The sequence below is a fragment of the Aspergillus multicolor genome (genome assembly GCF_047715735.1).
Source record: "Aspergillus multicolor strain CBS 133.54 unplaced genomic scaffold BDW74scaffold_36, whole genome shotgun sequence".
NCBI lineage: Eukaryota > Fungi > Ascomycota > Eurotiomycetes > Eurotiales > Aspergillaceae > Aspergillus > Aspergillus multicolor.
In genome coordinates, this window is record NW_027395987.1 from 158,299 (window position 1) to 170,858 (window position 12,560).

Consider the following 12,560-nt stretch of genomic DNA (forward strand, 5'->3'; position numbering starts at 1 on the left):
CATTCTGGAGGTTGAAGTGCGGTAAACAGTATCTTACCTTCCCCAGCCTCTGTATCTGGGATACCTAGACCTGTAACTGAACGTGCTGAGATCTGACCTGACGTCACCTTGAATCATCCCCCACAGGTACACCGCTCATCAGTGGACTCGCTGTGCTCTGTGCTCGTTGTATAAAATTAGTTCGAGTTTCTTTTTCTAAGACAGGACGACAGGTACAAGGAGATACCGCGAGAGACCCTGACTCTTAGCCAGTGCTAGTTGTCCATTTGACTGCTCAAGAGCAAGACCGACTCTGTTTTCTGGTTCTTCAATACCGGTACGCAGGGTATACCACCACTGTGCGTTTCTTTGTTCCAAAGTCCGAAGATGTCATCGATCTCAGAGTGGAGTCTGTCGACTTTGCCGAGACAAGTGAGTCAGGTTCTCAAAGAGATGGTGCCGATCTGACGGGCCCGTGGAAACCTGCTCTGACGCTGTTACTGGCATTCGGTGAGCCCCAGAGCTCCAGCAGTGTGGGCACTCTATCGGCGCCCGCGCCTTCTCTTTCCAGCTCGGAGGTTTACTGTATCTCGAATCCCGAGGTCTTTTACTCCCTCGTGCACGGTTCACCTTTCACCTGTCACTGATAAGTTGTTTGCAACCTCACTTTCAATCATTGACATTGCATTCTGCCAGGCTTGAGCGCAATGGTCGAGCTTGGGTCAGTTGTCGACTTCCTTACTTGATGCAGTTGGCTGCCGCCGGTACTTCTTTCATCGGGACTACAGTATACAGCAAACATCGAAACCACTCGAAAACCAGGAATCCAGGATCTCTCGTACAGGATAGCTTGCGATTGCGTTGCGCCCATGCCATGCTATACTCTGAACCATCCGAGCTCTGAAGTCTCGTCGTACAGCCTCGCGGACTGAAACTCGCTGTTTTCTCTGAGTCCATGCTTAAGAGAATCTTACGTTGGCCGGACAGCATCGGTTGATACTTGATAGATGTACGGAGTGCTTCGAGCTGAACATCGGCATGGTGCGATACTGCTGCCAAAGCGATATTGTATCTGTTGGTCTTGATACTATGCATTTTCAAAGTAGGGATGGCCAAACACCCCCTGTGATTGATTCAAGCTCATGGCAGTGCGATACTGGAGCCCACCCCCATCGCCTGAGCGCTGCATCCATCTAATCATACGGAGACCGAGGGCAAGTCCATTTCTGGCCGATGATGCCTTTCAACAGGCCTCCCTTCTTCCATGGTGACGACTCCCGAAACACAGGTTGCTGAGACGACGACCAATCGCTCGACTGTTGACTTGCCTCACGGAACACAATGCATAGCCGACAGGCTATGATCGCTCAGTGGGAAGCACAAGATGCATCTTAAGGTGCGGCCCACGCAGCAGCTGTCATGCTTAATATCTATCTCTGCACCGTCATTCGGTGGGAGCTAGGCTCCTGTGACGTGGCTGAGGCCAGAACAGCCCTTATCTAGGCTGATACTCACGAGACTGGTGCGGTCTCTACCTGCCCGTGAAATTGTATTACGCCTGTCCCGGCTGTCTGGAATCATAATTCCTTCTCGCAATATTCGCCCGCGAGTAGGGGGATCGATGCACATGACTAGATTCCGAGGCGACTGGATCCTAGCACTTCTCCGTGGACATTCTCGGCGGCAACCAGCGACTTACCCAAGAGCTCCGGTGCAGGACCTCGTCATCTCGACAGATGTCCAATCGGACTTCAGATGCAGCTCTTCGGGCTGCGATGGGGCGGCGCGGGGTGTGGAGCTCACAGCACAGATTGCATAACTTGTCAACCGCCCCGTTATTATTGGCCTTTTGCCGCTTGAGCAGAAAGAGTCACTCTTGACGAGCTATCCATCTGCTTAGTCGCCACTATCACACTCATCACGTCTATGATGAACATAGGATTACACCCTACGCACCCCGTCTTCATTTTGTATGGGACCTGAGAGGCTGACCAGGGGATAAGGGTGCCCCTAGCGTCGCATCCCTCTACGATCTCGCTCAAAAGCACAGATGTGACGATGATCTATCCCCGGAGCCTTCCCTAAAAGGCTGCTTCTCCGTCATTGCCCGATGCGCCCCTCCATGCGTATATGATGTGCATGAGGATGTCCCATGGAAAACGCCCCAGCCTCACCACGCAAAAGTAAGAACATACCAAGCCCTGACACACAACGCTGATTGCTATGTCTATTCTCCGGAGTCTGGCCTTGCGGTAGAATAAAAGATGGTGTACAGAATCCCCGTAAACGCTGCATCTTCAGCTAGGTCAGGCTGTGTTGTTCCGAACTTTATCCATGCCATATTCCCGTTCCAGAAAGGAAACCCACCTTCCCAGACGCTCTAGACACTTTTGGACGATAGATAGGGTCTATGCGCGTGTCAGAGTACGCCCGCTAGTCCTGGGGCAACTATCTTTTAAGGTAGGGTGACTACTCCTAGTTTCAAGTTCAGCCCTAGACTTATCAAGATACATCGTATTTCATGCATGCACATGGAGTACATGCATACTAGTTCAAACTTCAAACCTCGAACACTCTATACTAATGTACCCCGTAAAACATCCCAGAGACCAGGGAAACTAGTCTCCCAAGTTTCAACGATAGTGAGGCAGCCACCTGAGGGCTGAACCCTTAGTTTAGCACTTGGGGCCAGCATGCATAACTGATTGGGCATCAACCCCATCCCCAACAATTCACGTAAACTTCAGCTTCGCCCATCCATTCATCCGACTCTACATCTACAGAACCCAGTCCCTTCCTTTAGTCTGCCAGGATTCCTAGGCTGAACTAGACTAGACGCCCGTCTGAGTTGGCGTTAGCTCTAACCTTACCTACCTAGTCTACGTATCTATAGCGAGGCAAATTATACCTCCTCCCTTGCGCTGATAGCACGGCGACTGCGACTTGGCCGCTGCTTACAGGCCGCGCTGAGCTCCGGACGGTTGGTTTACGTGCTTGTTGGTAGGATGACGCCCTTCAGCTCCAATTGTTGTTGCTGCTGGTTGGGTAAGCAAGCGTTGGTAGCAAGCGTTGGTTGGATGGGGGGACCTGGTGTCGTACCCTGGGCGAGTTGGGACCGGGTTCACGGGATACTTACGCTGTATCCGTAGAAGCAGGTTTGGCTTCTGATGCTGGTTATTGAGTCGCTGTGTTTGAATGGTTTTGCAGCCTCGTTTAGGATGTCGATGAGATTGAACTCCATATCTCGATGAGAGGCACAATATATGAATGAGGTGCGATGCGCTCTGCTCTGCTCTGCTTGAATAGATACCATAGGAGCACAGTGTCCATCGAGAGAGACTGTTCGGAGTTGTTTCAGCAATGGCGCAGCTTAATTAGACCCTGGCCCGGAGTTTGATGCAAACGCGGAATCTGGCTGACGTAGAAGACAGGACCGACAAACAACTCTGCTTCTGCTTCTTCTTTCAGCGTGGTTGCCTCCATGTCTTGTTTCGCCTCGTCTTGGGTCGGAGGCGTCGGCTCTTCGGACTTTGGAGCAAGACGTTGTTCAGCTCGACATTGGCACCGGCACTGGCTTTCATCCCACTTTCTTGCCGGTTGCCGCTAGGTTCTTTGCTTTGAGAAGGCTACCGAGTGATTGGAATCATCTTCGTTGCGAACCAGTTCTGTCGCCGTTATTTGTGTGATGCGCATCTACTATAATGAGCACTCTATCCTGCTGTCATTGCTCTGCTATACCCATGCGTCGACTTTGCACGCTCCTGCGTTTGCGAAAGCGCCATCGATGACATACAACTTCGCGATTTTTGCACTGTGATGGAGATTCTTGCCTTTTGGATATCCGGATAAGGGGGTTAGAGTGCCTGGTTAGAGATTTTGCGACAGACTTTGCTTTCGGATGGCAAACTTGATGAGATGATGCGTACTCTGTGGCTTGAAGGGGCAGAAAAGATCAGGGTGCTAGAGTACGAAGGTGTTTCTGCGGAAGACTCGTACTGCGCAGCTATCGAGACGTGCTCTTCGAACGCCGTGGGAGGTCAAGATCGGACAAACTGAACCGTGGGCAGTGATATGAATTGGTCCTCAGAAGATATGGCAAGGGTGTTGGCTACTTTACCGAGTTGTGAGATTCTCGCCCACCAATGCCTGTACCTTGCTGTGATTAGAAACCTGTGTTTGAAATAAAAAGATGTAACTGACCATGATAGTCGCGCTGCTTAGACACATCCTCCACGAACCCGACCACGCCGGAAGAACCTACAGTGCTCCAGTTCGATTGTCACCCGTCCCAGGCTGTTGTCTTCATACAAGGAGATCCCATCCATCCCCAGCGGTCGAGATCATACCTGCGATGATTGGAGCTTCGGAGCCGGCTATAGATGGGAAAAGCGACAGACAATTAGGCACCTAGCGCTCAGTGATTCCTTATATTTGGGCGCAATGTAAGCCGGCTCTGGATTTTCGACCTGAAAGTTAAGGACGAGCTCGTCAACAACTGAGCGGGTTCTCAACCCTGGTCTTCGAGGGCAAGGTTTGATCACGCAGCCGCTTGGTACTCGTGACCGGCGAAGATCTTAGCGGACAAGATATAGCCATTCCGCAGGGCTGAACAGGGGAGGAACATCAAATTTGTTCTGGTAGGGATTCTGAGGTTACATACACTGATCATATGTCGTGATATAGACTGGGCGACAGTGAAACCTCTATGCATAAATATATAGTTGGTCTGTCGCTAGGATAGATGCATGGGACTCGAACAATGACCCAGAAGCTAGCAAGCTCGCAGAGAAGGCCCAACAAGAAGGCAACTGACTAGCACTCAGTAGTAGAATCCTCTCTCTAGAGCCAACCAGGACATCTCCAGTGTAGGGTGAGAAAGTACGTACTGCGTAGAGCAGAGTGCGGGATGGAGAGCTTATGTAAGCTCCAGTCCCGCGATATCTCAGGTGGCCTTCCGCCTTCCGGTGCCTGGGGAAGGAGGGTCCGCGGTTCTCGAGTCCGCTCAATCGTGCCAATTCTCTCCTCCTTATCCCTTGAATCGAACACTCGCAAACCTTGCGGTTCTCACCCCTGTTGCGCGACTGCCCCGGCCGAAATCTGTGTTCTTGATTTCTGGTGCGGGAATTGTCTCGGACGCGCCACTCCCTCCTGTCAACAAACGGTACCGCTACATGACGTCTGTGTTGGCCCCCGCTACGAACCCTCCTTTATCATAAAACCCCCTGCAAACGAAGCGGACACTGTGAAACGGAATAGGTGCAAGTGCTTGGACGAAAGCCCGCTGCGGTACGCTGAGGCGGCGCTTTTGCGGCGTTCGCAACTTTTGTTGTCCGCCCCAGGTCTCCGCCCCCTGGCCATCAGCGCCCAGAAGCCGAAGCGAGCCACGACCCCCGGGTGCATGGGGTATAGGTCAACATGGCGCCAGGAGGTGGTGGAAATATCAAAGTGGTGGTGAGAGTACGGCCGTTTAACAGTCGAGGTGAGTTATACCTGCGGAGTTTATTTACTCGCTGCCATGGCTGATAGTTGCGTCGATAATTAGAAATCGAACGAGGGGCAAAATGTATCGTGCAGATGAAAGACAGCCAGACGGTCCTTACGCCGCCGCCAGGAGCCGAAAAGGAAACCCGGAAAGGTGGAAATAAAGCCGCTGGGGAAGGACCAAAGTCGTTCGCCTTTGATAGGTCGTACTGGTCCTTCGACAAGAAGGCTCCCAACTATGCCGGTCAGGATAATCTCTTCTCGGACCTGGGTGTACCGCTTCTGGACAATGCCTTCCAGGGCTACAACAACTGTATCTTCGCTTACGGTCAGACGGGGTCCGGAAAGTCATACTCGATGATGGGATACGGCAAGGAGTATGGTGTTATCCCGCGAATTTGCCAAGATATGTTTGAGCGTATCAAGACGATACAGGAGGATAAGAACCTTACTTGCACGGTGGAGGTTTCGTACCTGGAAATCTACAACGAGCGGGTACGCGATTTGCTCAACCCGTCGAACAAAGGCAATCTCAAAGTCCGTGAGCACCCGTCCACGGGTCCGTATGTCGAAGATCTCGCCAAGCTTGCGGTCCGTTCCTTCGACGAAATTGAGAATTTGATGGATGAGGGAAACAAAGCGCGAACGGTTGCAGCCACGAACATGAACGAGACATCTAGTCGATCGCACGCCGTGTTTACGTTGATGCTTACGCAGAAGCGGCATGATGCGGAGACGAGCATGGACACGGAGAAGGTGTCACGAATCAGTCTGGTCGATCTTGCGGGTTCGGAGCGAGCGAATTCGACTGGAGCTACTGGCGCCAGGTTGAAGGAAGGAGCTGAAATCAACAGATCGCTTTCCACGCTTGGTCGTGTCATCGCGGCCCTAGCGGACGCGGCTGCTGGAAAGGGCGCAAAAAAGAAGCAGGTACCCTATCGTGATTCAGTACTCACATGGCTACTCAAGGACTCCCTCGGAGGTAATTCCATGACAGCAATGATTGCCGCCATCTCGCCTGCCGACATCAATTTCGACGAGACTCTGAGTACTTTACGTTATGCGGACTCAGCGAAGCGAATCAAGAATCACGCAGTCGTCAACGAGGACCCCAACGCGCGGATGATCAGAGAACTGAAGGACGAGTTAGCTCAGCTACGAGCCAAACTTGGTGGTGGTGTGGCAGGCGGTGCGGCGGGAGGGGCTGCTGGCGGAGTGATTGCAGATGAAGTATATCCACCGGACACGCCCATGGAAAAGCAAATGGTTTCTATCCAGCAACCGGACGGTACTGTCACGAAAGTGAGCAAAGCCGAAATAGTGGAGCAGCTGAATCAGAGCGAAAAGCTTTACAAGGACCTCAACCAAACCTGGGAAGAGAAGTTGGTAAAGACCGAGCAGATTCATAAGGAACGTGAAGCAGCCCTGGAGGAACTCGGTATCAGTATAGAGAAAGGATTCATCGGTCTCAGCACACCAAAGAAGATGCCTCACTTGGTGAACTTGAGCGACGACCCACTGCTTGCAGAGTGTTTAGTGTACAATATCAAGCCTGGAGTCACTCAAGTTGGAAACATGGACCAGGGTACCCACATCGAGATCAGGTTAAATGGTTCCAAAATCCTGGCTGATCACTGCAAGTTCGAAAATGTGGACAATGTGGTTACAATTTTGCCTAGCGAGGGCGCTGCGGTCATGGTCAATGGAGTGCGCGTGGACAAGCCCAAGCGGTTAAAGAGTGGTTATCGCATCATTCTGGGCGACTTTCATATCTTCCGATTCAATCACCCCCAGGAAGCACGGGCTGAGCGAGTGGAACAGAGCTTGCTCCGCCATTCCGTCACGACGAGTCAACTCGGCTCGCCAGCGCCAGGCAAAAACCATGAACGAAACATCAGCAAAGCCTCGGATTTGGATTGGGACTCAAGCAGAGCTGACACTCCGATGGGTTCTCAACGTGGAAGAGAGTCTGACTGGTTCTACGCGCGCCGTGAGGCTGTGAGCGCAGGAACGGATCCGGATCGGCTTGCTCATATGCCTGATGACGAGCTCGATGCTCTCTTTGAAAATGTACAAAACGCAAGGGCCAACCGACGTGGCTTGTTAGAGAACGAAGAAGACTCGGACTCCCTCAGTTCCTATCCGATCCGCGACAAGTACATGTCAAATGGCACCATGGACAATTTCTCTCTGGATACGGTTATTACAATGCCAGGCACACCTCGCCACGGCGATGAGGATGCCACCCTACAGTCTGTGCGTCAGGACATGCAGCGACAACTAGAGCGACAGAAGGAACAGTATCTGGATAAGCTGAGGGACTCCGAAGCGTCGCCGAGTCAAGGTATCGATGACTTGCGGTCCGAAAAGGTCCGCATGGAGGATGCTCTTCGAGCGGCGAAAGAAAAGTACGAAGAGCAGCTTGAAGAGCAGCTTAGAAAGCAAAAAGAAGCATTCGAGAGCCACATGAGGGAACTAGGCCAGCCAATGCCGCCAATCTACGAAAACGGTTATCCTAAGTTGAGCCCTAAGGAATTAGAAGTTGCGCGCTCGGTATTCCAACACTGGTCCCAGCAAAACTATGTCCGCATGGCAGAAAAGGTCTTACAACATGCTTCGCTTATCAAGGAGGCTCAGGTAATGAGCCATATAATGGACAAGAACGTCGTCTTTCAGTTTGCGATCGTTGACCATGGACACAATATGGCATCGTCTTATGATCTTGTGCTGAATGGTATCTCTGGAGATGAAGACATAATCCTTGATGATGCCAAGAAGCCATGTGTAGCGGTTCGTGTTATCGACTTCAAGCAGTGTGTCATCCACCTTTGGTCTATCGAGAAGCTCCAGCGCCGCGTCCAGGCCATGCGACAACTGCACCAGTACATTGACCGTCCGGACTACATCCAGCACTTCAAACTCGAAAACCCATTTTCCGAGCCTTGCTCGCCTCAGTACTCCCTTGTCGGAGACGCCGACATCCCTCTGACAGCCGTGTTTGAGACACGGGTTCAGGACTTTTCGGTGGATGTCATTTCACCGTACACCCAAGACGTCGTTGGTATTATCCGACTATCATTAGAACCATCTTCGGCGCAGGCGCCGTCGTCTACTCTCAAGTTCAATGTCGTCATGCGTGACATGGCCGGCTTTACCGAATGGGAAGGGACAGAGGTGCATGCCCAGCTGTTCATACCGGGCATCTCGGAGGAAGGTGGAGCAACCACGACGCAGATGATCAACGGTTTCAATGAGACGCCCGTCCGTTTTGAGAGTGTTCACAGTATGAGCCTACCGCTTTCTAGCCCGCGAAATGCCGCTCTGAAGATCTGCATCTATGCCCGTGTGACCTCAATGCATCTCGATAAGCTTCTGAGCTGGGATGATATGCGCGATTCAGCGGAACAAGGACCGCAAGACCAGAAAACGCCACGTATTGCTGAATCCGAGTACTTCTCGGAGGAGAGGCATGATGTTTTCGCGAGGCTTCAAGTACTGGAGATGACCGAGACGGGAGACTACTTGCCCGTGGAAGTGGTACAGAGCAGCCCCACTGAAGTAGGCACATATCAGCTTCATCAAGGGCTTCAGCGTCGCATATCGGTCAATCTCACCTATAGCTCCACGGAGGCTTTGCCATGGGACGACCTGATCAACATTCGTGTTGGTTCTGTGCGGCTGCTGGACCCTTGGGGCAAAATACCTGACCAGGACCTCCAAACCCCGGATGTCCCCTTGAAATTCATCCAAGAGCCTATGGTCAAGGATAATGCCGACGGAACGTCCAACATCACTCTAATCGGACAATGGGACTCTAGCTTACACGGGTCGCTTCTCCTGGACAGGGTCACTGCAGAGAAGTATCGTGTTCAGGTAACGGTCAGATGGGATTTGCAGTCTTCACGCTTGCAGGACCCCGTTTCGTTCGAGATTGACTTGACACTTCAAGTGCAAGGACGAACGTACATACGCCCGCAGTCGATGTTCAAGAACTTCTTCAACACCACGCGCGTGGTACACTCCACGGTCCGCATGTATTCTGTTGCGGTCCGCCCGGTGTCCGCAAAGCGCGCCGCAGATCTTTGGCGCATGAACACGCAGAATGATTATGTTAAGGGCGAAGAGTTCCTCACAAAGTGGGCTCCTAGGAAAGTTTCGCTAGTCCGTGACTACATCACCTCTCGGCGAAGGCGCAGACGCATTGCAGACCTCAATGCTGCAAAGGGAGCGCTTAGTGCTAATAGCCTTAATATCACCTCGCCGCCTCGGAGCGGGAGGTCAACGCCACTTCGTGCTCAAGAGCCTGATCGCAGGGTCAAATTGCTGCAGAAATACGTTGACCTGTGGACAGCGAAAACCGAGCCCATCGATGCCATTCTGATTCGGAGCAACACCGAGCCACCAGAACTGGGTGCAGCATTTGCATCTCGTGGCAAGTCGCCGTTAAGCGACATCACAAACGATAATAATAACGAATCGGGGTCTCTTACGCCACGATTCTATGCCACCGTTCAGACCCTCCCAAAGAATCCAACTGCGTCGAAGACGGGATATCTGCTAATGCCCGACGACAAGTATACCCACTGGGCGCGACGCTTCGTCGAACTTCGACTACCCTACCTGCATATCTATTCTGTTCCGGATGGCGACGAAATCAACGCCATTAATCTCCGCAACGCGCGAGTCGATCATGCGCCTGATTTCGCCAGACTTCTAGATGGCCCCGGGGCTGATAGGTCACCAAGTGGCCGGCCTAACGTGTTTGCAGTGTACGGCCCACAGAACACGTTCCTATTTGCGGCGCGAACAGAGGCGCAGAAGGTGGAGTGGATTCTGAAGATCGATGACAGCTACTTCAGTAACAACGCGCCTCGCTCGACGACGAACGGATCTGGGAGATGAATCCCATATAATAAATCAAGATTAATCGACGAAAGACTACGGCGTGATATAGCGACGATCTGCTATTCTTCCCTCGGTATCCGCTATGCCGTCTTGGATCTTGTCCTACTAGCTGTTTTGGATGGATGCTGTCCTGCCCTTCCTTTCATTACTCAACCCCTTGATGCTTGTCCCCTTTCCTACTACATATTGATTGGCTTTGAGATACCCCCGAATACACCTGCCCTGCCTTACATAGCACTTGGAATGGAAACCCATGTACATATTGGAAAACAAATCCAAGCAAGCAAGTATAGAGTTACTCACCTCTACTCGGCTCATGTTGGCTGCCGGCTGCCAGTTCGCGATAACTTTTATAGCAGATAGAATTTACTAAACATGGAAGACCTGGTGTAGTCGATAGGCCAGTGTCTATATGGGAACCAGGTCCTGTCAGCCTTGCCAGTCCTGTGACGTAGCGAAGAGTTGCGACTGATTGTTGCCATGGAAACGGCTTTTATCGGCCCAGCAGTCTCTCATCCCATCTCACATCTATGAACAGAGCACAAGCTGAAGAAATCGCTATCAAAACAACTCGCTATCTGATTATAGCCGTTGTATTATCATACGCAAACCGACATGGCAGTATCATCCCTCGAGTTATCTTAGTTCTGACCAACCACAGCACCCACGACATCCAGTAGGCCCACCTACAAACGACCACGCATGATCGTGCGACAAGCGCCTACATATATGTACTCCATATCGAGGCCATGATCGCTCCAAGTAACCAGTCGCCAACTCTTCGCTATATCGGCGCTGGCGCCGTGTTGTCCCTGATATTGCTTACGCTCCTGCTCTTCGGACAGACACCGTATCTCGGCCTGGAGAGAGGCAGCGCGCCATATATTCTCAAGAATCCAATACCCGAGAACTCTCCGCAATGTACTGATCCTGAGACTGGAGCTAGTGCTGGGGGAGGAGTGGGCGAGAATAGCACATGGGCATTCAACGTCCACCGCGACGGCGACAACCACGGCCTTTTGGAGAGCCAGTGTCTATCTGCGTTTCCGAAGCTCTTTGCTGAACTTGAAAAGACGGCCGGGTTTTGGGCTGTGAATGAGGGAATTGCGTATAAGGATGTGGATGATGTTGCGCGTGGTGGAGGAGTTGATGGGAATGGGAATGGGCTTGTTAGGGCTGCTATCAAAGACGGCGAGGTGAGAATCTATCCTAGACATGGACAGAGAATCTCATACAAAATGCTGCATGGCTAACACTCATTGCGCAATCAGCTGTACATACTCGAGTACGGCGCTCAGCCCTACACATTCACCCGCGGAAAAGCAACTCTGCACTCCCTACACCGCGCCCTATCCTCCTACCCGGACCGACATACCCTCCCAGACATCGAGTTCGTCCTGACAACAGACGACTTCAGCACACCTACCTCCACCGACAACCATCAATCACCCATATGGTCCTACACCAAACGTGCCGACGCCTCAGACACGGGCATCTGGCTAATGCCCGACTTCGGCTACTGGTCCTGGCCGGAAGTCGCACAAGTGGGCGAGTACAAGGACGTGCGGCGCCGGATCGCCGCCGTCGAGAAAGGTCTCCGATTCAGCGATAAAAAGAAACAGCTCCTTTGGCGCGGAAGCGTAGCCGCGAACCCCGAGATCAGAAAAGGTCTACTTGATGCTGCGCGTGGAAAAAGCTGGGGCAGCGTGAAGGAGGTTCATTGGACCGATGCCGAGAAAAGTGATGCACTGCCGATAGAAGACCACTGCACATACGCCTTCCTCGCGCACACAGAAGGCCGCTCGTATTCCGGCCGCGGGAAGTACCTCCTCAACTGCCGCAGCGTGCTTATAAGCCACAAATTACAGTGGCTTGAAGCGCACCACGCTGCATTTATATCGTCCGGTCCAGACGCGAATTACGTGCAGGTTGAGCGGGACTGGTCGGATCTGCAGCGCAAGGTGGAATTCCTGCTTGATAACCCGGGTACGGCGGAAAAAATCGCGGAGAACGCGGTCCGTACGTTCAGGGATCGGTATTTGACGCCTGCTGCCGAGAGTTGTTATTGGAGGTATCTGCTGAGATTGTATGGCGGGGTTAGTGGGTTCGTGCCGGTTCTTGAGGGGGTGGGGAAGGGTGGGACAGGGAGAGGAGTGAGGTTTGAGAGTTGGGTTCTTGGGTTTTGATTTACGGTT

At 52.3% G+C, this 12,560-nt stretch overlaps 3 protein-coding genes across 3 annotated transcripts; all 3 read left to right on the forward strand.

Moving 5' to 3' along the window:
• Positions 1-3,058: 3,058 nt before the first annotated feature.
• Positions 3,059-3,802, forward strand: BDW74DRAFT_161369 (uncharacterized protein). Its single transcript, XM_073725769.1, has one exon. It carries the CDS (start codon positions 3,376-3,378, stop codon positions 3,598-3,600), a length of 225 nt encoding a protein of 74 aa, XP_073579416.1. The 5' UTR covers positions 3,059-3,375; the 3' UTR covers positions 3,601-3,802.
• A 1,592-nt stretch (positions 3,803-5,394) lies between these two features.
• On the forward strand, positions 5,395-10,362 carry BDW74DRAFT_182524 (kinesin-3 motor protein uncA; the record flags this gene model as incomplete). Its single annotated transcript, XM_073730288.1, has 2 exons — positions 5,395-5,458; positions 5,522-10,362. The coding sequence occupies 2 exons, from the start codon at positions 5,395-5,397 to the stop codon at positions 10,360-10,362; spliced, it is 4,905 nt and encodes a 1,634-aa protein (XP_073579417.1).
• Positions 10,363-11,114: 752 nt separating this feature from the next.
• Positions 11,115-12,551, forward strand: BDW74DRAFT_170657 (DUF821 domain protein; the record flags this gene model as incomplete). The annotated part of the gene is made up of 2 exons (XM_073727199.1): positions 11,115-11,561; positions 11,637-12,551. The coding sequence occupies 2 exons, from the start codon at positions 11,115-11,117 to the stop codon at positions 12,549-12,551; spliced, it is 1,362 nt and encodes a 453-aa protein (XP_073579418.1).
• Positions 12,552-12,560: the final 9 nt, after the last annotated feature.